The sequence below is a fragment of the Eurypyga helias genome, unplaced genomic scaffold, assembly GCF_000690775.1.
Source record: "Eurypyga helias isolate BGI_N326 unplaced genomic scaffold, ASM69077v1 scaffold17052, whole genome shotgun sequence".
NCBI lineage: Eukaryota > Metazoa > Chordata > Aves > Eurypygiformes > Eurypygidae > Eurypyga > Eurypyga helias.
In genome coordinates this window covers 1-25189 of record NW_010234219.1, presented here as the reverse complement: position 1 = coordinate 25189, position 25189 = coordinate 1, and the positions used below count along the sequence as shown (strand labels likewise).

General features: G+C 42.6%; 2 protein-coding genes across 2 annotated transcripts in view; one reads left to right on the top strand and one right to left on the bottom strand.

Annotated features, from left to right (window-relative positions):
* The window catches only part of NPTN (neuroplastin), a gene marked incomplete at its 5' end in the record, with an annotated part of 31857 nt that extends 30640 nt beyond the window's left edge, over positions 1-1217 (top strand). Inside the window, one exon of the mRNA XM_010161997.1 lies at positions 125-1217. The remainder of the gene's footprint in view (positions 1-124) is intronic.
* A 109-nt stretch (positions 1218-1326) lies between these two features.
* On the bottom strand, positions 1327-24800 carry REC114 (REC114 meiotic recombination protein; the record flags this gene model as incomplete). Its single annotated transcript, XM_010161996.1, has 5 exons — positions 1327-1488; positions 4214-4282; positions 6050-6265; positions 10503-10586; positions 24711-24800. Coding segments are annotated over 5 exons (621 nt in total), but the record flags the coding sequence as incomplete, so codon positions are not given.
* Positions 24801-25189: the final 389 nt, after the last annotated feature.

The following is a 25189-nucleotide window of genomic DNA, read 5'->3' as shown; positions in this document are numbered from 1 at the left end:
CGGGCGCTGCCCTCGGTGGGGAAGCCCGTGTCCGCAGTCGAGACCCGTGCGGATGCTTGGAGGGCACGCGGTGTTGGAAATGCTGCCAGGCATTGATCTGCGCCTTTTCTCCTTTCTTTTTTAGAGCTTTAAGTTTCTGAGAGACTGATGGCAATATGACCTGCTAAATTTAAGGGTTGGAACTCTTGGTTCTAGAACTCCAGTTCTGTCTGATTTTTTTTTTTTTTTTTGGGTTCCTTTTCAAGTGAGCAACAATATGACTGTCGAACGCATGCCTTACGTAGCCTCTCCTGCAAGGTGACCTAGCCAGATAAACTAATAATGCTTCAGTGTAGAAGGTGTAAACTATTTCGGGCTTGATGTGCTGTGAATGTTGCTTTTCTTTTCCTTTTTTCTTTTTACTTTTTTTTTTTTCCTCTCTCCTGAATCTATTTAAACAGGAGAAGTAGTGAAGCTGGTTCACGCATGCGCCGTTTTTTACTTCCTGTAGCTGTTGGAGTTGGCAAAGCTCTAAACCGCGCTGCTGCCATCTAGTGAGACTTTTTGTAAAGTACAGCAAAACTTAAAAACATATACAGTATATATTTATATTTCGGGGAGGGGGGCAAACCAAAATACAGTCATTGTGTTTCATTTTTAAGCTGCTGCTGTTCATTCCTTACTGTGTGTCTGAAAGATGAGAGAATTACACTGTTCTGGTACTTAGAGAAGTAATATAAATCGAAATTATCTTAAGGGCTTAACCTCTAGAGAGACTTGGGTGTCCTACAGTCAGACTTCGGAAGCGGGAACGGTTCGACGTGGTGGTGGAATGCAGTTAAAAACAAAAACAAAACTTCAGTTTATAAATATATATATATATGATTGCTTTTTAAGTGATTTTTTTTTTTGTTAACTCATGTAAATTCTCAAATCCTTTTGCACTGATGTGTTCAACATATTCTTGTACATTCAATTCAGGCAAACTTTTATAATTTTCTTTTTGTTTGTTTGTTTAAATGATGAAATGTTACAGCATGGTGATATTCTATGCAACTAGTTATACTCTTGAGTTTGACACTGTAATTTCTCATGATTTGAAGATTGTAGAAACAGACCTGACAGGGTTCTCACGATGTGCGTAACTGTAGATGCATGAACTTGTGTTCTGTGTATTTGTTGAAGTGCAATGATGTATAAAAAGTGGATTCACCTGTTTTTAAAAATAAAACACTGACCAAACAACCAGCGTGAGGCTCTTTCCAATATTTAATCGCACGTACAGTTGTGCATCCCGAGCGCTGGGTGTCCTGGAGCTGTATGTCAGGGGTGGTAAGTTGGTGCTTCTCAACCTTCTGTGAGTTTTTTCAATTCCTTCTCCACATCTTCCACAAAAGCTGGGAAACTCTGGTCCATGAGACAGAGGCGGATGAAGGGCCCCAGCTCTTGCGCACGCCAGGCTGCGTGCGGATGCAGGAGGGGGAGCTCGGGGTGGTTCTTCAGCACAGCCTGCGGAAGTAAAGCGAAAGGTTTTTCGCTCACCTTGTACCTCCCCCGGGTTTGTAACAGTGCCGCTGCGCGCGCAGTGCAGGCGCGCCTGCCCGTCTCTCTGCGTGGAGCAGGCACGCCTTCTGCCTGTCGCTCTCTCCATGACACCTGCCTTCGCTGCCAGCGTCGCCTCTACCCAATTCTGACTTCCTCTGCGGCACGTAAACCAGAAGTGCCAATTCCCTGGGGAACGGGGCTTCCCCGGGAACAGCCACGCCGTGCAAGAGAAAAGGACTCTGGAGTATGTGCACCACCACGGATGCGCTCCTAAGCTCTTAATTCAGCAAGGTGTCTTTTGGAAGTGAATTATGGGGCTTTTCACGAGTTAAAGCAGCCTTTTTGTGGCCGTTTAGCCCCCTTTCACCCGGTGATTGGCAAATGATGTGCATTTTTATCACTTCAGGGTTAAACCGGTGGCAGCAGTGGAAGATGTGCGAGGTCCTGTGCTGCCTCCCAGCATCCACACCTGACGTCGCTCACAGCCACTGGATGCGCTGGAGGAGCGCAGGAGTCTAAGGGGACCGGGAGGTTATTGGGCAGCTCCCACGCACGTTTTGCACTGCTGTTTCTATGACAACAATCTGATGCCACTCAGCTAAAACTTTATTGTGGCGAGCTGCCCCCTGTCCTGCTGGGCGTGCGGCGCGTTAAGGAAACTGTCATGTCACAGGGGCCGTCACAGCCACTGGATGCGCTGGAGGAGCGCAGGAGTCTAAGGGGACCGGGAGGTTATTGGGCAGCTCCCACGCACGTTTTGCACTGCTGTTTCTATGACAACAATCTGATGCCACTCAGCTAAAACTTTATTGTGGCGAGCTGCCCCCTGTCCTGCTGGGCGTGCGGCGCGTTAAGGAAACTGTCATGTCACAGGGGCCGCATTGGCTTGATCGCTCACCGTACGCATCGGTGACCCAGCGCTGGGGCTGCCAGTGTTCTCTAGACCTCGCTACCTTTAACCTTCTGTACCCGTCTGTGCTGAAGCCACTACAGCAGCAGTTATGGATGCTGCTGGGAATGTTGGCGTGGGAGAGCAGCAAAGGAAAAAGCCGGGGAGTGAGGTGGGTATGATGTGGAGAGGCAGCAGGGGAACGGTTCTGGTTTGGGGGAAATGCCTAATGCTAGTTCATCTGTATCTGGCTGTAAAGCACTGCAGATTTGGCCTCTTGGATGTGCCGATGCAGGGGCACAGGCTGAACAAGGGCTCTCCAGCTGGTAAAAGCAGAACCGCTGGCAGCTTCAGCCAGGCCCCACCTTCTCTGCTCGCTCCTGGGACAGCGCAGGACAAGTGGCAGGGGGACCAGGACCAGGCACCTGTGTGACTTGTGGGGAGGGGAAGAAACCACCCAAACCGTTTTCACTAAGCTTATTCACGTTGCACTATTGCTCTTTTCCTGGCAGAGACAAAGATCTTTGACGACTGAGTATCTTTTAAAAGAGCCTGTGAGAGAACGCTGGAAACCAACGCTTCTGCCAGCTTCCTGAAGCAGAAACGGAGAAACCTAACTCCCAGTGTTCCCGCAAGGCTGCTTCTGGAGTTGAAGTGGGAAAAAGTTCAGCCCTGAGCAAACTCGGTGTGGCAAGCCTGCGGGCCAGGGCCCGGCTGGGAGCACGGTTGTGCTCCGCTGACTGAGGAGTAGAGGGGCACGTGGGGGAGGATGTAGGGAATTACTATGTCAGGGGGTCCCTGTGTGCTGGGGTATCTGTTGGTAGCTCGGGTGAGAGACGATCAGCGCGTACAGCGAACATGGGCCTCGGCAGCAGAAAGCTTTGTTCAGAAGCAGGTATGGCGCAGTTGTCACACCGCGACCAAAAAAGAGCAGCTTCCAGAAGGTAAGTTCTTTTATAATGTTGGTGGTTGTTTACATTTCCTGGTGTTGCCTCGTAAAGCAGAGATTGGTGATGGAAACTAGCTGCTAAAGGCAAACTGCCTTGTTTGATCGCGCTGGCTTGTCGCACTGGCGCTGCGTGTCTGTACGAGGGCAAAACCAGAACTGCGGGAAGGGAGGTGCAGGGTGCGTAACGCAGCTCTCTGTGCTGACAGCAGCGCAGAGGCAACTTTGCTGGCTTGCAAGGCTTTTCGGGGTTTGAGAGAGGACAGATTTGTAATAGGGAGCATAGGAATTGTCCCTGACACCACTGATGTGAGGAAACATGACTTAATCATCCCTGAGTGTGGGGAAAGGGTAAGAAAGACCCGTAGAGGCACCTGCACAGACAGATGTTGGAAAGAATAGTTTTTAGTCATCTGAGACTGTACAGTCACAAATTCTGAGTGAACAAGCAATAGTTAACTTCCAGTTATTTTTGAGCACGGCTTTACCCTGATTTCTCCGTGAAGCTGTCAACTGAATCACGGGATCTTTTGCTGTGGGTCAGGGGTGATTGATAGGTTCCGACTTCAGCGGTGACTGCAGCAGCCATTCCTGCAGTCGGAACGAGGAAGCCATCTATTTGGGTGTGACCTCTGGGTATTTGCTTGTGTGGTTTGTTCTTATGCAAATGAAGTAATTACAGGATGAAATACCTGGGTACTCAGCTCGCTTCGAGCTCCAGCTGATTACACAACAGCCTGTGGTGTTAGCTGGTGTAGGTGATGGCATCCTGATGTTCACTGAAGGCACCAGATGTTTGTGCCAGAGATCCAGTTACAGGATGCAAATACGAGATTTTTAAAATTATTTTTTACCTGTGCTAGCTGTGCTACGGATCTTGTTTCTCCAAGGCTTGAGCAGGAATCCGGTAGAGGCTCATCTGGCTAGGAAATATCAAATGCAAATCAGGGCTTGTTACCAAGCAGAGCGTGGGTATGTGCAAGAAGGGGAGTAGTTCCATTTTTAGAGATAACGGGAAGAGAATGTGCTCAGCAGCACCTTATGCAGTAAAAAGGCATCTTTTTATGGAACCTGAATGCACATCTGCTCCAGTCTTTAAAAATGAAAGACATGAAAAAAACGGGCCTGTAGTTAAACTGTCATGTCTAAACGAGGAGAGCGCTGCCACTCCCTACTGGAAGTTAAAAAAACGCTCTGTGTGGATGCTCACCAAGAGCACACTGTTTTCCTTCCCGTGGGTCACAGCACGGAGAAGGTGGGTTAAGCTGTCAATTCGGCTTTCTGAGTAAGGTTTTCAGTCTTAACTTGTGGAGCAAGGGCATGACTCATACCGTGGGTATGACTGTTATGCCATGACGTACGTACTTTACCTCTCCTTCTTTGCTTTAGCCTACCCGGAGGTGAGCAGAGCCCAAAGCGTAGGTCATCTGCCTAAAGAACCAGCAGTAAGTCTTGACTATCGGCTGTTGGAGGTATCCCATGTGCCTTCCTGGAAATGGGGTGTGGGTCAAAATAGCAGTATTTTTTCCCCACACTTTCTCTACCAAATACAATTTCACTGTCCAGTAGAGTAGGACCCTCCTAGAATACACAATGAAAGTTAGGTAGCTGAGAGCCTTGGCGTTCCTTTTTCAGGGCTCACTCTTGGTCCTGGTATTTTTATCATGTACCCAAGAGCTATCCTGGCTAAGGTAGCTGCAGGGATGATTTTTTTTAAGCTGGAAAACATGCTCCCCTGGACCCAAGAGAGCATGTATTTAAGAATTAGTCACCCTCAGAAACACGGTCTGCCGTTGCCTTTACCATTTCTCTTCGATCTTTGTCTTGGAGAGGGGAAACATTCTGTTCCTACCCTGAAATCGCTTTTAAATGTACCAGGTTAAGCTCACAGTGATGCAATTGCATTTACACTGCAAACCAGGAGTGGGTAATCACAAAAGCAGAACACAGTTTGTGGTTACTTAAATGGCTTTCATGGGTTTTCTTACCCTGTCAGTTATTTGACAGCTGGTTCCCAGCAGTCTGTGCAGAAAGCCACACTGATGAACTGGTACGTGTGGGGTTTGGTAACTATTCAGCTCCCATCTGCTCAGCAAAAAGCACCCAAGTCTTTCACCAAGCTATAGCCACCGTCTGATTGGGTATTGCTAAGTAACTCTTGGCGGTAGTGTTTCTTTTAAGGCTACTAACCGCTACATTGCATCACGTGTTCGCTTCCAGGCTCCCTAGCTAAGGAGAAGCTCAAACCCCAGAGCAAAGCTTTCTTCCCCACCTGTAAATCTCACTCCATACTCCTGCTAATATTCCTCGGATCACGTGAAACGTGCGTATTCTGGTTATTCCTGACCTTTTGGAGGCCAGAGCAAAGGCATCTGATCCTCTGAGGGGGTATCACAGCAGGCTTGAGGAGCTAGAAGCACTTTTTTGAGCGCTGTTCTGTTACCTTTTTTCAGGCACACTAAGAAACCGGGAAGACAACAGCCAACTTCAGCAGCTGGCTTCCCAGAGAACGAGCCCGGTTCGCTAATCACATTTCCCAGCATGCAAACGGAATTTTGGCTTTCCCAAATCATTATTTCGTATCGATGGTCTCATAGTTGCAAGAAACTTTCTTCAGCAGTAAAACTTGTCATTTACAGATCTAACGCTGAGTTGAGTGGTTTTCTGTCTCCGTGCTCTGGTTTACTTACTCCATGTGGGACTGATGGATGCTGTTCCGCCTCCTTGAGCTGATCCCCACCGTCAGCCAGCTGACCGAGACTGTGACAGAGCTGCTGCCCGCGTTCATCCATTACTTGAACCGGCACATACTCTGCAAGTTTCCGAACGCAACTGCAGCAGTGTTCCAGCATCTCTTCCTTGGAATCCCCACCAAATTGAACGCGAAACATGCGGCATTCGTTCTGCTCAGAAACCAAAGAGAGATTGCATTAACTACGAATCCCCTCCAACTATTCAGTTTTAATTAAATTCCTCTTTGTTCAAGTTAGGAAGAAGGCGATAAATTTTTGGATCACTGCACCAACTTAAAACCAAACAAATAAGTTTTCCCTGCTGTAGCTTCATTTTTTCCAGCAGCTAAACCAGAAGACTATGATTCCCAGTTCTAAAACCAGTTAAAAAAAAACAGGAAAATCATAGAATGGTTAGGGTTGGAAGGGACCTTAAAGATCATCTAGTTCCAACCCCCCTGCCATGGGCAGGGACACCTTCCACTAGACCAGGTTGCTCCAAGCCTCATCCAGCCTGGCCTTGGACACTTCCAGGGATGGGGCATCCAGAGCTTCTCTGGGCAACCTGTCCCAGTGCCTCCCCAGCCTCTCTGGGAAGAATTTCTTCCTGATATCCAATCTAAACCTCCCTGTTTTCAATTTATACCCATTCCCCCTTGTCCTGTCACTACAGGCTCTTGTAAAAAGTCCTCTCCCAGCACCCTTGTAGGCCCCCTTCGGGGGGGGTGGGGGTGGGTGGTAGTGCCACTTGTCAACTAATTAAAGGTCTAGCCAAGTAAACAAACCTTGCCATGATGATGGTTTTTACACGTATCGCATAGCAGGGAGATTAACTTCCTGTTGTTGCTGCAAGTAGTATCCTATAAGGACATGCCAGCTCTGAAGAGTTCCTTGTGGCAGAACATGCAATGCCAGAAGTTAACTTGGAATGTAAACTAAAAGTGCTGGGAACTGTACGTTCTGTGTAGGGTGTGTGTTAGTGTCTGCCTCAAACCCAGCCTTCCCTACCCACCTGGTCTGCCTGGGCATAGCTGAACGCGCAAATTCAGTCTGGCACTGCAGCTGGGTGCTGCCGGCCCTTGAACCGGCGCTAACACAGCTGGTGAGGAGGGCAAGAAGCTCAGATGCAGGACTTTCAGTAGTGAAGCAATACTAAAAATTCTTTAAAATCAGGGTAGAACTGACCCCCTGCTACAGGCTGTGCTGTAACAGATTTTTTTAAATTCCATGAAGTCCAGCAAACTGCCCTGCCAACGGAGAGCTGAAGAGTCTGTTGTGCACGATAAGCTCATCCTGAGCAGGTTCAGCTGATGGAAGGCAGACACACATCAAATGCTCTTGTTTAGAGGGTGAATTAATGGGACTTCCAGTTTGATCTTGAAAATTCAAATACAAACCACAGCTAAAGTATTAGAGAAGAAGGAAGTTTTCCTTGGACTGACCTAGCTTATTTGAGCCTTCATCTCTCTGAGATTTCAGCAACACAACCATTTTTTAATGACGAGGTGCTGTTGACTGCTGATCACACAGATACCAGGACATCTTTCACCTTGAAGACTTCTGTCTCAGAGGTGAGCCAGCTCTCCCTGACAACCTGTGTGTTTACATGTGTGTTATTTTAAAATGCTTGTACTACATAAAATGATTTTTTAGGGCACTCCAAGCATAAAAGCTTGTCTCAGTGTCTTTCAAAGGGAAAAACATGTCAAAGTAATTCAAACTGGTGCTCATTTTACCAGTGCCCAGTTACTTTTCCTCTAATTAACAAAGATGTCAATTTAACTGGGTCAGCTTCACATAACCAAGAACTGATTTGTGGCTGAGCTGGACAGGTGAATTGTCATTAAAATGACAGAAAAGTAACTTGCATCTTAGCTTGAATTGCTTCTGGAGATGTCCAAAACCACTGGTGTCAGTTACCCCTACAGTCACTACATCCATTTTCAGTCAGAACTGTCTGAACTACCTGCCCCTTTTTCACAAGCAACGTTAAGTATTTAAGATTGCAGTTTATAAACAACAATAAACTTTGTAAATTAAACCTTTTTCCTTTATGGAAAGAGAGAACATGCTCAGATTCAGCTAAGATGATGTCAAACTTCAGCATAAACTGAGTACTGGGCTGTTCGAGAGGTGAAGTATTAATGGACCTTGAGGTCACCCGGACCATCCAACGTGCACCTCTTCCCACAGTGGAGGTGATTGAGCTCAATGAACACAGCATGAAGGGGAATTACTACAAGAATACTGAGAATGTTTGTCTTGCTGCTTCTTCCAGATCATTCCATATGGAGAAGTTTTTACGCACAGGGGCACGTCAGACTCGTGTGAGAGAACGGATGGCTAGAGAAGGAGCCGTACAAAGGGCAGTCTTTCCCCAAGAGTAAGACACAAGCATGCATCTGAGCTTCACGGAATAAAGTTCCCACTAGTACAGCTGAGTTTCAGTAGTGATCTGTGACAGGTGTCTTCTCTACATGTCTTGTTCCTCCAGGTATATTGATTGCCACAGAGCTTCTCAAAACTCATTCTCCTGGCTCGCTTTCCTCTGCCTTCTGCTTGACTCTCACCTTACTTGGGTCTGCCAGGGTTGGGACATAACCCCTTCCACTGAGTGGCTGGCTTCCTGAGTTTTTAAAATATTTTTGAAGATTAGCAGAGAAGCTGTAGACACTGACAGCATTTATGGGATTGCTTCAGCTACAATTTAGGGTGTAAAGCAGAGAAACTGTATGATAGGACCACTGCAGTGCCACTAAATCCCCTTTAAGCCATGTGAATTTATGGTAAGTAAACATTTAGATGCACCAAAGTAATTTAAGACTATGTCACTATTACTTCTTCTCTGAACTGTCCCTCAGAGTTTTGTTCAAGTCTCGAAGTGACTGTGATGCCGATGTTGTGTTTCTTGGGAGATGCAGCAGAATCCCCTAATGCTGCTGGGGAACTGGCTCTATTAACTGTAGAGGAAAACAACGAGGTACTGATTCACCAGAACTGATGTGACAGCTCGATAGTCATCTTCAGTAATAATCCACATTTTATAAGAACCTCACAAAAATCAGAGAGCAAAGGTGCTTTGGTTTGAGGCAAGCATAATCCATGAATTTAAAACAGCTTAAGATGCTCCTTATGCACTTCCTAGTGGCACCATCAGACCAGGCTTATTCTGAAACAAGAGGAGTCCTTATGTTTGAACAAAGTTTATTACACCTCACATCTGTTTTTATCCTGCAGTTATCTAGCAAGGCATTCCCCACTCTGCAACCTACATAGTTTGGTTTGTAGCATCCTATGAAGACATACTTCTGTGTCTTTCACAAAAGAAATCAGATAGAAGATCGAAATACAACTAACTAGGGAGTGTTACCCTTCTCAGCTATTCTGAGTACTGCTATTACCTGCAATTACAATAACCCTGTCTGTACCAGAGTTCCTGCCAGGGAGAATGCCAGAACATCTCAGAACAGTTGAAATGTTTTGATGCCTTAATGGTTCTGTGAATGGGGCAAAGAGTTAAAACTGGGCTCTAGCAGCTCCTGAACAAGGGGCTCATCATCTTTTTCCAGAATTCTTGTTTCTAACCTAGAGATGAATTCTCTTGTCAAGTAGAGAAAATTAAACTAGAGGTAGCTGTTTCTGCTGAAACCACGCAGTCTAGAAACTCTCCAGGGAGAAGGGAGAGCTCTTCTCACTTTGAAACAGGCTGTGTTTCTGACAAACCTGGTGAGTGCTCAGTGCAGATGAACAAGCAGCTTTTCGGAGTTCATCTAAGAACAAAGACAACTGAGATCTATATGTAAACTGGTAACGAGCAAGTGCCATTAAATTATTTAAAGGCTAACTAACCACTTTTCATGCAATCTGAGGGGATGACCAGAATCCTAGGGTCCCTTTCATTGCCTTGAATACTAAATGCCTGAATCACCAGCCTGCCACTACTGTGCCAGGTGTCAGGGGCCAGAAACTGGCTAAAGAATTGTTTGGTTAGATCATTTGTTTGCCAGAGTGCAGCGTGACTCATAGGTAGCATGCTTCTGTACATCTTTTTAATTGGTAGCAGTGGCAGATAGATTCCAAAATAAATACCAGTCTGGCTGGTTTAGTAGCTAACTCACAGAAAGCAGTCTAGAAGACCTGGATATGGGCACTTAGAAAAGCTGTTAATCAGAACGAAGTACTGCAACAGCTCAATAGTTGTCTTCACTCATACTCCACGTTTTATAAGAATCTGACAAGAATCAGAGAGCAAAGGTAATTCAATTTATGCAGGTTTTATATCTAGAGTGAAAAAAATATATTCATTGATACAGACAGTTTGCAGTACCTCAGAACTTCTGGTTTAGTTTATCCAATATTAAGAAATCTTACACAGAACTGTTAGCGATTAGAGCTGTTCAAAGCAACTCACCTTTGACTGCGCACAAAGCAGCAGGCAGTCTGCTCGTCTGACTATCTTTAACCACTTGTGGGAATCAATTAATGAAAAGCCTTCCTGAAATAAAGCAGAACACAAACTACTTGCACAGCAGACACGCAACATGCGGAAGCACAAGGTTATGTGATGTAATTCAATCCCTAACGAAGGTCAGTCATCTGTGTATGTGCAGCTTTTGTGTATCTCAGTTGTCAATATGTGATTTCTACCACACTAGGAATTAAATCTGAACCTGTAACTCCAGTAACAACACTGTCATGGTACATTCTAATTTCCATATATATTTTACATTTCTGTTTGTGCATATTATGAAAGTCTCCGTGAAATGCATGATAAAACAGCTGCAATAGAGTGCTTTACATTCCTCTGCATCCCATGGCGTTGCCCGAGAGGGCAGCAGAGGGCAGGCAAAGCTGAAGAACGGGACTGCAGCTGGTTTATCTAAGGCTCAGAGAGGCATTTTCTCCAGGTGGAATTCAGGTAAACAAGAAGCAGTGTTGACAATTTGATAAAGATGTTTTTATACTCCATTTGCATTAACTGTCCATCTCTTCAAACAAGACAGGCTGCTCAGCATTCTGTAAAAATACCCCCAGGAAGCTGAAAACATAAAAATTGCAAGGCAATGGACTCCGTCTCCCAGGGCACTCCACAGATTGCCACGCAGTCGTTAGTTACCAAAGCTGGGGGACGGTAACAACAAACCCCAACAAATTTAAGGGCAGGGAGGAGATTACCTATTTGTTTTATCTGAACTCATAATGCTTTCAATGACCATGAATTTTCACACTGGCTGCTCCTCACAGGTGTCCTAAGGGTCAAGAATCACAAGTCCTGTCCATCCTGGACTGCCTGCAGCGTGTTTTTGCCAGAGTTACTATCCATCTTACGCAGGTCCAGGCTGGGAAACCATCTGCCAGTCTATTTTGGTACAAGAAGTCACCTCGGCAAGACACTGATCTTTTAATGCGCTGGCACTGGCTTTATAGTCTCATGCAGCAATTTCATGTAGGTTTTTAAACTGAACTTTTACGAGAGGAATGTCTAGCAAGCATTGAAGAGTTGAACCAAAGGCAAATGGGTTGCAGGCACGGAGCTGATCAGATACCTGCTGTGATGGGCTCCAGAATGGTAAGACAACATGTAAGTGTAATTCCCAAAATATCTGAGGTCAGAGGGAGAAAACAATTTCCCTCTGCACTGTAAGAGGTGCTGGCAGCAGGTAAGATGGGCCAGTGGCTTGCAGCACGTATGTCTGCACTAAGTGCACTCAGAATGCTTCGAGGTAGGACGTGCTAAGGTGTGAAAGGCCTCCAGGTCAGAAGCAGGGAAGCCCCTGCTTTGTGGCTGATGGGAAGTACCGAGCTATCCTCTGCTCTCACAGGAATTAGTAAAGGAATCTGGACAAGCTGCACATGAGAGCTTGCAACAGAAAAGAGCATCTTCTTTGGTAAGTCAGTGGTCTCCAGCCATACTCCGTGACGCCATTAGACTGCTGAGGCAGTGGAGCAGGAGGCTGTGTCCAGCACACTGAGCGCATCCACATACAGACAAAATCCTCTCTGATCTCAGGTAGTAGGAAGTCTCTGAAGAAGGTCAGTTTGTCACGTAGCCTGAATTTACGCCTGACACAGTAGAGGAAGCCTGTGAAATACCCCTACCCCTCTGCACACCGGGCATTTCAGCACCCGTGGCTTTGCGGTGGGCAGCTTTAGCCTCTCGATAGACCTGCCCAACGGGAGCTTGGCATATGGACACTGAAGTTGAGGGGGGAGATACTGAGCGGAATGCCTGAGGAACGAGATGAGACCAGTGGGCTAAGGAAAGAGCGCAGCACTGCTAGAACACTTCTAGAATAATCAGCAGCATTCATGTGTCACATTTTCAATTGCACCATAGAATATATTACTTTGAAATTTGGCCAAGGGCGTTCACAACTGTGCAGAGTTTGGTCCCAAGATATTATTCAATGCTGAAAATGGAAAAGCATCAGCAAGCTAAGCTAGCAACTGTGCACGGCAGAAAGTTACATCGAAACTCAAAAATTTCATTCGTGCCAACGTCATGGAAACAGAGATGACAGCAAAAAAAGAGCATTAATTGTGCATATACATTGCAAGGAGGCCTTCGTACACGGCTGTGCAAGATTAAAAAAGGCAAATTTGTGGTGTGTACAGAAGTACTTTAGAGGAGACGTGGAGTGACATCCATCTGTGATGCTTATCAGCTTGGGCTGTGCTCATGCTGCCGTAATTACTAGAAGGGATCTACTGAGGAAGCAAGCAAGGAGACCGAACTGAAGTCAGGGGAGTAAGGTACAGCCTGCAGCCCATCCATGAAGGGAAACAACTGGCTGCAGAAAACCTACAGAGTGCAGAGGGTTTGAATGGGGCAGGGGATAGGCACACAGGTCAGGACAGAGGAAGATGGGATATGTAGAGCTGTAATATATAAAGAAAAAAATCAAAATTTAAACTGTTCCTTTCAGAAAGGGTATGTTCTTGATATTTATACAAATATCTGAAAAATAAATGTTCTCACTGCTTGGAATGCAGTAGACCAGATACATTTATTTTTGTGAAATAAACAGAAACTAACAGAGGGTGAATTCCATATTGGCACAAGGACTTATTATCGCTTTTAAAACTATAAACTTGGAAGATCTTTTAACATATGTTGAGGGGAATATCCACACCTCCTCAAGACACAGGGGCCAGTTCAGAACTGCTCACTCTGGATAAGCAGCCAGAGTCCTGGACAACCAACCAGCCTAGGAAAACAGCTGCTCGTGCTGGCACGCTTAGTGCTTCCTGCCATAGGGAATTTCTCCATTGCCAGTGGCCTTCCCACTACCAAGCCCCAAAACACTGTTAATGAAGCAATTCTCCTAGGCCCCTTTAACTAGTGGCCGCTTGTGCTTACGCTTCTCATGTCAAATAGTTTGTAGTTTTGATACATACCAACTCTGTTTATTTAAACATAGCTGTTCCCATATTAAGTCTATTTTTATAGTGTTTTTTCTTTCACTGTACAATGTAGGTAGAACAAGTGTTGTCTCCTTAAAATAATAACTGTTTTCAAAGAAATCATAAAAGGCAGCCAATGTTTAGCTTTCCTACCAACTATTTTACTGATGTTTCCCAGGTTGTTGTCCTTTTATGTCCTGTTTCTGAGGTAAAGAATGCTGAAAAAAACCAGCATTTGGAATTTTTATTTATACACTCCTAATTATTCAACTCCAAACCAAAAATCTAATTAACAAATTTAATTTACTTCAAGTTTAATTAACTGAAGAACAAAGCAGAAAGTATTTCCTTTACTCTTGAACTTTTGGTTGATGGTATGAGCAGAAACACATGACTAAGAACAGCTAAACCATATAGGAAAACTCAGTGCAGTACTTGAGCAACACGACAGAGCTGATTTGGCACAAACAAGCTACCTGACAAAGGAGAGGGAATGTTTTAAACAAGCACAAGTCTGCACAACTACTCAGACTAGACTCCACTGTTAAATTGTTTACATCAGTAATTGTCAGTACAGTCAGGATCCTCTAGATTTTCCTCAGTTAAGCAGCAAATAAGCCCGATTTTGCAGCATGTTAAGGTCTATTCTGTTCCTCATGGGTTACCTCAGTCAGAATAGAGTGTATTTGAGGCTGCCTGAATTAAGATAAAGTAAGATTCTTAACAATGACTATTGTCAACAATGAAATAGTTATGAAACTGCTTATGAAGTTAGGTATATTAATTCAGAGCAACAAGGAGGAAGACCACAGTAAGTCCATCCCTTGTTTCATCGCTGGAAGTCAAGAGAATCTCTGCCAACATTCAGGAGCTAGGCACAGGGTAGATCCTGGAAACTGCATGGCAATATATGGAGACTATAGTAAATTTGTGTCTTTCTAGAGATAAGGAATTGACTCAGATTTGCTCTGGACAAATGCACTAACAAAGAAAAAAGCAGTAGTCCTTCGAGACTGCTGCCACCACACTGACAGAAATATGGAGAGCAAAGCAGCTGTGGTCAGTGTTCCCCTCAAGCAGGCACCATCCATACCCCCTGCACTCAGAGCTGGGCACTGCTGAGCAGTATTGGGCATGAGCAAAGACACATGGCAGTGGAAGATTAATCAGGAATATAGACAAAAAGGCAACCTAGAACTGGGCAAGAACATAAGCCCTCAAGTGTTTACAGTCTGAAGATGTAAATGGCAGCTCTTTTCCAAGTTGGATCATTAACCTCCAATCACGCATATACTCCTTGTGTCATTCTCCAGGATCATACTTGTAAGAACACTCTATTAAAGGAAAACAGTTTCATACATCTCTGGCAAAAATCTCAGTCTCTCAGAAGAAGGGCCCTGAGAAGAACTGAGCTGAAGCAGAAAACAAAGACAGACGTTTCCTAAATATTTTGGAAGCAGGCAAGACATGACCCCACCTTACATGAGGTGGAGAAGCCGATAATGCTGGTCTAACTTTACAGCCGTCTAGACCATTATTTGGAACACTTTTGTTCTGATTCTGCATTTCAGCATTAAAAAAGCTGCTGCATAATGAGGCCTATGATCTATGTTGGAAGGTATTGTGTATTGTTTATGAATATTTCTATTACTGTATTATCTAGAAAGCCTATGGTGCTAGGCAACATATGAACACAGGAACAAATTATCTGTTTTATGTTAGACTGCAAGGCCTTTAGGCCACCTTATCTCAACTAAAAATTAATATGTATTTAAGAAATGTTATTTGTGTAACAGTTCAGCTATGCTGGTTTACATCACTTAGTTTGGATTTACTCGTTCATGAGACAGATGTTTTCAAATGAAACTGAACGATGTGTAAACAATAGCTTAGGAAGAAAAACTTCCTTTTTCCCACAACCATTACATACTCTGCCCTTAATTACAATCAATATTGGAAAAAAAAAAAAAAAAGCAGCAAAACCCCAGAATGTCATACACAAAGACACACATTCTCCAGTTTTGGCCACCACTTATAATAGGCTCTTGAAATGCAAATAAAACAGTTTGTTCACAGGTCAGAACGGATGTATGCATTGTGTAATGTAACAGATTAAGGAGTCAGCTGGGTATCCCACAGACTAGGAATGCGCGTTTGCAAGAAATGAGGAGTTCAGTATGAGATTAAAGGAATTTTATGGTATTAATTAATATCCCAGTGGATAGCTGCCAGAGTGGTCCTGTCTGGTAACTGAAGCAAGAAGGCTGAAGAGAAAGGCTAAAGGCCTCAGACAACACCCCGCTTGCAGGACTCTGATTCAGGCTGGGCAGCACCATGGTACAACTCCCCAGAAAACAGGGCAGTACTTGCAAAGGCCACATTTGGTTTTCAGGGAGGCACCTGTGAAAGTCCCTTAATCCAGTAATTTCCCAAGGTAAGCTACCAAGGCACAACTGGGGAACAAAACTAGTATGGTACCGTTCCCGGTGCCTTTGCAGGGCAAAAAAAGATTTGGGAAAGCACTTTCCTGGGGAAGGGTAGGACACACTGCTGCTCTGAGCACCCCACCTGCAAGCTCATGCAACACTGCACAAAACCAGTAGGAATGGCTTCCACAACCTGCCATTTTCCCCAGATGGAGAGATGGTGCCCTGATGCTCTGTCACCCTACCCAAAACTCTGCTCCATGGGTCTGCTCACCAGGCTGAGGATGTAAGGTACAGTGACTATTATTTCTGAAAAGATTTCTCACTATCTAGATTTTAAGTGTGATTTGTTGTTACAAATACCAAAATTTTTTGACCTCTAATATACTAGGTACTATTATTTTTTACCACTTACATTGAATAGCACCTTGCTTATTCTCAGAAGTGACTCATTTGGGAAAAAAGGAATGGTAGTATTATTTCCAGGTATCTACACAATGTGGTCAATACAGCTGATAAAAGCTTGCAACAACAGAAATGTAGTAGTTGAGAAGACCGTTATTAACCATTATCTCCAGAGACAGTAAAAATAAGGATATGAGAGCAGACAGTCTGAAAATGCTTGTAAATGATGTTCGAGTATTGTACTGAGCACTAAAGTAGAGGCAAAACTCAAATGTGTTCAGAAAACTAAGTAAAACTGGAAAATGTTCACAAGTGTTGAAACTTGACATATAGAGTATAAATCAAATGCTTGCATATATGTGAAAAATACCAATTTTTAACTCATTGCCTTTCCAAAAGGGAATGTGAGTTACCATTTTTCACTTTTTAAATTAGAAAGCTGCTTATTCTGTAAAAACCGGAGAAATCTTCCTTTCATTAAGGACTGTAGAATAAAAATGTAATTTCAGCTTACAGTTAGAAGTTGTGATAATCAAACTTTGAACATCATTCCAATCAAATCTTCATTATTACCTTGTAAGACCCCTAGAAGTTTTCCTTACCTGTATCTTTCTTCAAGATCTAAATAAGGCCAAATACATTAGTTTTCACTCCTGCAGCATGAGCTGTCTTGAAAACTGAGTCGAGAGTAGGAGTGTCATCGTGACAAAAAAATGATCCCCAAACATGATAACTGGTAGAGTGGGGAAGCAGAAAGGTTAGCCTGCAGAGATTTCCAAGCTTCATGGCAGTACCCACATGTGTCATGTACAGTGTCTTGGGGAAGATGAGAGCAGAGCAGAAACCATGTGTTACCCAGGCTGTATGTAACTTAAGACGTTAGTGTGAGCATTAGCTGTCTCAAACAGATCTGCAGAATACAGAATAGGAAGTGTGAAGAGGTGAAAGGCTAAAAGAATCCAAACCCAAGGCAGACAGACGGCAAGCTAACTGGAATATGGAATAAAAGGATGTTAAGCTCTTCATGATATTTTTGCATGCAATTTTTTTTTTACCCCCAATCTCTTAGAAGCTGGAGCTTACATGTTGCTGTTAAGCTTGTTTGATTGTGGAAAAGAACACATCAGGGTTGAACTTATTAAGCAGAGTGCTCTGTCTCTACAGAGGCAGGAAAGCTAAATGAAGCAGCAAATGCTGGACACGCACAGCCACCATGCCCAGGGGACTGCGCAACCGATGACCGTCTGTGGCCCAAGTGCAGCATCAGGTGTGGGAGCATATGCTGCCACATGTCATGAAGTAGAGTCCCTGCCGCTGGGTACAAACTACAGCCCCTTGAAGGCTTGAATAGCAAAAGATAAGCTCCTAACTCAGGACAAACCTTGATATCTCATAGTGAGAGCCTGAAGATTTTCTTTATGCCTGAACTACACTTTAGAACAGGGACACCTGACCAGGGACCAGGAAAGCTGAACTGGATGCTCATGGGTTTGCCTGGCTAAAGCTCTTCAGGGCATCCCCTTAACAAGTCAAGCTAAGCAATTTCTTCTTTAATTCCTGATACAAAATGTATAGCTCCCTAGATCAGTATCTGTCATGGTTTAACCCCAGCCAGCAACTAAGTACCACACAGTGGTACCCCAGTAAGTACCCCAGTGGAGGAGGAGAATCGAGGAAAATACAAGGAAGCTCATGGATTGAGGTATGAACAATTTAATAATTGAAAATAAGTGAAATATTTTACTAATAATACTAACAATACCAGTAACACTAATATTACTAATAATAGGTAATAAAATAATCCCACCACTAATATGTAATTGAAATAATGGAAAACAAATTATACAACTGCTCACCACCCACTGACCAGTACCCAGCCACGTCCCGAGTAGTGAGAGCCAGAGAGCCCAAGAACCAGAGCCCAAGAGCAAGGCCAAGCCCAAGACAGAGATTGTGTCAGAGCCACACACTAGCTAATGTAAAGAAAATTAACTCTATCCCAATTAAAACCAGCATAAAATCACATGTTAAACTAACATTAGGGTAATCCCATGTCATTAATAGACATCACTATTCTTTAAAACTATTCTGGGTTTAAAAGAATTGAGACAAAAGTAAAGATCAGAACCCCATAAAACTCTCCACTGCTGCCGATCATCAATTCCTAATCATTTTACAACAGGAATGTATCATAATATCAAACATACATGGGAGAGATAATGCAGAAAGATACTCAGCTTGTCCAAAACAACTACATCAACAGCACAGGTTGACATAAACAAACTAGAACTGAAATTTTTGAACTACTATTGTAGTACTGAATAAGTCAGTAAAACCAAGATTCCTTCACCCTCACAAATAGCAATCATAGGACCTTTGATAAAAAAACAGCCTTCCTCTATCTTTGCAATGTACTACTACCAAGCAGAATTAGCAACCTGCTCACTTCCCAAGGTTTCCATCAGATGTCCTGATTTATTGCACAGGGACCTTCGTCGACCCAAGGTACTGGTGTGAATATCATCTCAGAAATCTGTTGCATAAGTTTCAGGGACTGCAAAGAGAGCATCAAGAACATCAGGACGTCTGCTGAATGCCTGCCTAATTAACGAGTTAGGATCTACTGTATCCTAAGCACTGTTAGCTTATTAGAAGTCATGAGGGGACCAGGAGGGTACTAAGGACACTTAGTCTACACTTTAAAATACCAGGTCACAAATAAATTACTTGGGATTAATTTTATTCTATTAAAGTCCTCTTCACAATTTGTTTAATTTGTTGGATATTAAGAATTCTATCACCAGAATTAATTGCATTGGACCAAACACCGAAACAGAGTTTTCACGATGTCCTAATGCTAAGGAGGGAAAGGAAGTAAGAGTTGTTGTAACCAGAACATGATGTATCTTGAAAGTATGTCCAGAAATGGACAAAGATGCTGTTGAGATATTCCTGTAAAATTCCATTATCTACAGTATGCAAGAATGAGATTTTTCTGCAGTCTGTTAGGCAGCACTGCAGTAAAACCAGGTTCTAACATGTTATGTAATTTAATTCCAAATGAAGATCTTTGTCCAAAAAAAAAAAAAATCAAAACACCCTTTGATTTGCAGTACACATCAGGGATTTTAATGTTCCTCGCTCTGAAGTTCCATTTACCCTTCTCTTTATTCCATTTAGCTGATTACAAGAAGTAGATTGTATTTTTAAAGGAAAGCAGTTGTTTCCTTCTTAAGATAGTTTCAAGTATGTCTCCAACAGTATCATTAAAAAAATGCCTAAAGTAATCTTGAACGCAGACCTATTCCACAAAAGTTTACCCATTAAAATAAATAATTTCTTTGAGCAACTGATGGAAACACCAAACATGTCCACAATTATTTGATTTAGAAGCAGGGAAGTATGTTAATTACCTGTTCTGGAGCTTTCTCAGATACCTTAATCAATTGCTACGGCACCTCACCACATAGCAGTGTGCACAGCAGGAGGTGCTGCACTCATCTGCCTGGTTTAAAGTGCTGAGACTCAGTACATAACACTGTAGCATTCTTTCTGGCAAGAAAACAGTATTTCAACTTCCATTAGTGAAAAGACTGCTAGAAAGGAATTCATTAAATGTTCTACTATTTTATTGCTCATGAAGATAATTCTGTAGTCTTCTGTATGTGCTAAAAAAATCAGTTGTTAGGATATGTGAGTATTTTATTGCTATTTTATAAATGTTGTTCTTAGAAATGGATCATAGATGAGCCACAGTCTTACTTGGCTCTGTATAGCTATCATTCTTTAAGGAAAAGGTCTCTTAACACTCCTGCTTTAAGAAAATAAAAAGGACTAAGAATACATAAATACATCCATTATAGAGAAAACATTCAGATATTAAGTCAGGAGCACTTGAATATTCTTCCTAGAATGCATCATGTTAATCCAGCCATCAACAAAACAAAGACTTCCATTTCTGCACAACTCTCTCTCCTCAGTTTTGTGCAAACGGAGCTGCAGTGAGTGTTGCACATAGATGGAAAGTAGACACCAAAGAGGAGGATTCACTGAGTAAATAACTCACACAATAGCGATCTCCTCTTGTTTTCACACTAACACGTTACAGGATGTTACAGAACATGTAACAGTATGCAACAGAAAAATAGTTTATTTATTTTAGTATTTCATAAATCATCACTTGACAAGAGAAAAGTTTGATGACAGGTCACTAAGCAATGCAAGAAAATATGTCTTTTTCCAAAAAAACAGTATTTGTTGGCCCCGTGCTCAGTGAGAGCAAACACTGGGAGCTATCACTAGCATGTTGGCCAACTGAGATTAGTTGCGAGGAAAACTGCTATGAAGCCAGTAGTCAGTTCACTTAACATCCCTGTTCACTGCAGAAGAATGAACAAAGGAAAGTTCTACGTGCAATACACAACAGGCAAAGCACGGAAGTTCACATTTTTCAGTACGTGACTTTGACTTATTTCTGGACTTTTTAAAAAGCATGCACCCACAGTATTATCAGCATAATGCAGGCTTGCTCCAGCTAAAAAGGTTCATTTTGGCTTTTGTAAAATGTACACACTGCTGAAGAACAGATGCACTCTTGACTTTTATCTTCCTAAAGAAAACTGAAGGCACAAACGAAGATAGTTTACATCTATTAATGCACTTATTTTACTACATTCCTTGACAATTTTAAACCAGAAGAGACAGGAATACATCATGCTACAGTATTACCCATTTTAAAAGCATCCAATTTGTTACAGATGTTAGACGGAAACCTTATTTTTTTAAAACACTTACTTAGGATGGTTCATGTTAAAATTCTTGGGGTTGGGTGAGGGGTTCCTGCTGTACTATTACTGCTGCAGTACAAAAACCCCAAATAGTTAGGAACATTCACCACTGAATGAATTGTTTAATCTAGTTAGCAGTTCAGTTCATTCCTGGATTATTGTTAGAGGGGAAAAAAATCCCTTTATTAGTCATCCATGGGAATTTTACAAAAATACAACATAGTTATTCACGCTGAGAAAGAAATGGTGTCCCTGTGACACAAATCTCGTGCCTCACTGTGTTCCTATGCAGAGGTACAAGGTACGGTAATTGTTATCCAGTTCCCTCAAAACCAGGAACCTGTAATACATCAAAAGATCTGAAAAGGAGGGATTAGAAGACAGATCAAAAGACCAGACATCAACAACTTAAAGGATGCAGTTACTACACAGCAAGAATCAGTTCTGTAAGTACATCAGAGGGAATTTCAATGCAAGTAAGGCAGGATGTACGTGTTGAAGAATGCCTTGGCAATAAAAAGGAAATATTCAGTTGCCCTGGCCAGCAAGTGGCAATAAGCATATACAGTACAAATACAAGCCGACTCATTCCAACAATTGCAGCATTCCATCAAACTTGATACATTCCCTCTGGAGCAGAAACTTGTTCGTTATCTCCTGTGACAAAATGTCCATTATAATGGACCCCCAGTGAGAGGATTTGGTCTGTGACAGATTGAAAAGAACTATATGTACTTAGTCATGCAAAGCCTGTTTAAATATTGTGACAGGTTTCTGACAACTCCTGAGAGCTGGAGACTAAAGGGAGATAGAACCCATGAGATTAACCCTGTCTGAAGGCTGGTAATTTCTACAGCGATAACATAGACTACACAGTATCGCAGCTGTTTTGTTATATGGCATCTCAATAAGGAGTTTGCAAAATTTCACCAGTGGCTTGTGAAGTTCTGGCTGGCTTTGAGTCTACTCCATTGTAAGCTGGAGTGTCGGCTGCCCAGATCCTGTTGTCAACAGGCCTTAGAAGACTTATGTCCGAAGATCGTGGTATAACTGTCCTTGGACAATGGTACTGAGTTTCTAGTGTCCCTGCCTGCCAACTGCAGAAAACCATTCAGAGATCCACTAATGTCACACTTATTTTGATATCAATGCTGCTATCAGCTACTGGCCAACAGCATCACTGCCTGTGCTGCCTTTTTCAGCACAATCCCTCTGCGTCACTTTTCTGTTTGATCATACTGGCTGCTTTACTAAAGAGATTCCACAGGCTCTTCTTCAAAGACTGAAAAGATACCCGTAGATTGGGATTGTCCAAGGCAGAAGAATTTTATCACTGTATATCAGTCTTTCAGTTGGGAAAAGGGGCGTATTTCTGGGAGGGCACGTACGTAAGGAACAAGCCTAAGCAGTAAAGCTAAGCCAGATGTGCTGGACCAAATCCTTTGTAAACAGGAAACCTAACAGTTCTGAGGATGCTCGCCCATGTTCAGAACTAGCAGACTGGGTATTTGCTAGGTTTTTCAGCGAGCCAAATGTGTTTAAGAGGAACGGTGGGAGGACTGCAACTGCTGCAATCTGAGAAATATAAATAGGCACAGGGCATGTTGTACCCACGCACTTCACACTAGTTTAGTTCTGTATGCACAGAACACACCTGTAGCATGATCCCAACTACATGCACTCGAAGAAGTGCACCCCGAGGAATAAACAATCAGGTTTTAAAATTAATTACACCGGTTTTGTATAGCTTTTCTTTAAAATTTAATAAAATGTTGCTGATGTTGGCCTTAAGGTTGGTATAGAAGCATTGCCAAAATAAATGCCTGGGTTTTGTCCTTTTTTTAAAAAAAAGGGACAACTTCTTTTCCCTCTTAAACTTTCAGTGTTAGAGATCGGTCACATTTACCAAGCATGACTGTTCCACCTCTATTCTGCAGTATTCTTAGGCTGTGATCGTTACTGCAATATCTTAGTGTCTCTTAGGAGCTGAAACAGACCTGATAGATCTCAAATTCTCATCTGGCATTTCAAGCAAGACAGCTGCCTGAAAGCTTCACTAGCCACTACACCCAAGAGCTGCAAGAAAGTGCTTTTCTCAGCCAAGTCTTTCTAAAGCTTTCCTTATACTTCCCGCACTCATCCCTTATGACTGGCACACTTTGATCTGTCCATGGTTACTTACCAGATTCAGCCTTTGAAGGGCTACAGCTTTTGTCTGTGCTTTTTTTGCTCTTTAGTTAGTTGTTAAAACTTGATTTCCTTTAGCCTTTATATGGTTATTTCAAGTACATTCCATAAAGCAATACGAGTCCAATAGTTACTAAACACAGCCGTCTCATCGGGATGCTGAAAACAGGACCAGCCCCAGGAGAGGAGCATTCTGCACTGATTCATTCCAAGCAGAATTTGGCAAAGAGATGGCAGCAAGTCTCATTTCAGTAGCATTTCCACTACCTATCTGGATTTTCAATTACTCCGATTCCTTTTTCTTATTCAGCACAACTGCTGAAACACTTTCCCTGTTCTATTTTCACCTTGTCCACAGAACATTCAACTTGTGTTCACAAAATACATGAGCAAATACCATGTCTTATATGAGGGATATCCAGGCTGACAGCTCTCTGTTAGCTCATTCATTATCTATTCAATATTCTTAACACACTCATAGGCCAAAAAAAATTCAAGGGTATCCTCGGTTGTCCCCCTATACTCACCATATATGTTTATGTTATAAAACTAATTTATAAGCTTATACATATTTAAAGCTACAACATACTGTCATATATTCTGTATCAAAAGAAGTGTTATTTTCATACTGCGGCATCTTCCAGTGGTTTGTAACAGCATTTAATATATTTATCAGCTAATTCCTACTTGTTATCATCTGAGTTATTATTCCTAATGGTTATCATCATCATATCACTGAGTGATATGCACTGAACACACTTGATTCCACTTTCCAGCACAGGCCTTCTCCATCAAACCAACTCCTTCTAGATGGAATGTTTCTGTTCTTCTCTTTGGTGTCATTGTGAAATATTTACAGTTCAGTAGCTGCTCATGCTTAACTACAGGGTGCAGCAAATTCAGTTGACACAAAAAGTTATTTTGCCTCCATACATATTAGATCACATGACCCAACATAGAAAAAATCCCATATCCTTTGATAACCTAAATTATCAAAACCAAAATACTAACAAGTCATTGTCAAGAAATTAGCTGGATCATACAGCAAATCTTAGAGGGACTATTATTTGTATTTTTATCTATTTCTTAGCCATGTGTTTTCAGTTTTGTTCAGCAGAAGAATCATGAAAAAAACCCTAAATGCCTATCTTTCAATGCCAGCAGCACTTAGTATTACGTCTTAATCTAGATTTTTAGAGCCGCAGAAGAAACACTGTTCCTCAGTATGAAATCAAGCATTTAGTATTATTCTGATAAATGTGGAGAGAAAGCAGCATGAGAATTACCATGAGCAAAATAAAATTGGCAGTTTCCTGTCAGGGAGAGAGAACATGAAGCTGAGAAGGGACACTAAGTTAATATTGATGCTAACATGAATGGCAAAATGTTCGCTATACACGAGAAACTTACCAGTACTGTTCGTCCCTGGGAAATAAAGAAATGGCCAGATACAACAATGGTAAGGATAAGATGGCCTGATTCTTCATTTGATTCAAAAACCTTTAAAAAGATAGACAAAATAGAAAGCTAGTCCTGTAAGCTCAGAATCTACATTTTCCATTTCTAGTGCCTAATAGGAGGTTTCACAGGTTAGTGCTAGAAGATAGGTGTATAATTTACCTCCCAGTAATGTAACTTGCCCTTCAATCCCACGAATAGGTGGTACATTTCAGAATTTTTTACTAATTATAACTCCATATACAGATTTAAATACATTAAACAACCACCTGGACTCTTCCAACTTGATCTATAGGATTTAAGACAAGTCACCGATGAATAAAAAAAGGGCTACTAACATCATTAATGTGTTTACACCAATAATGTATTAAGTAAAATTGTTCCCGATTCCTGCATTAACTCTGGACAGGCCTCGCTTATCACTGCTTGCT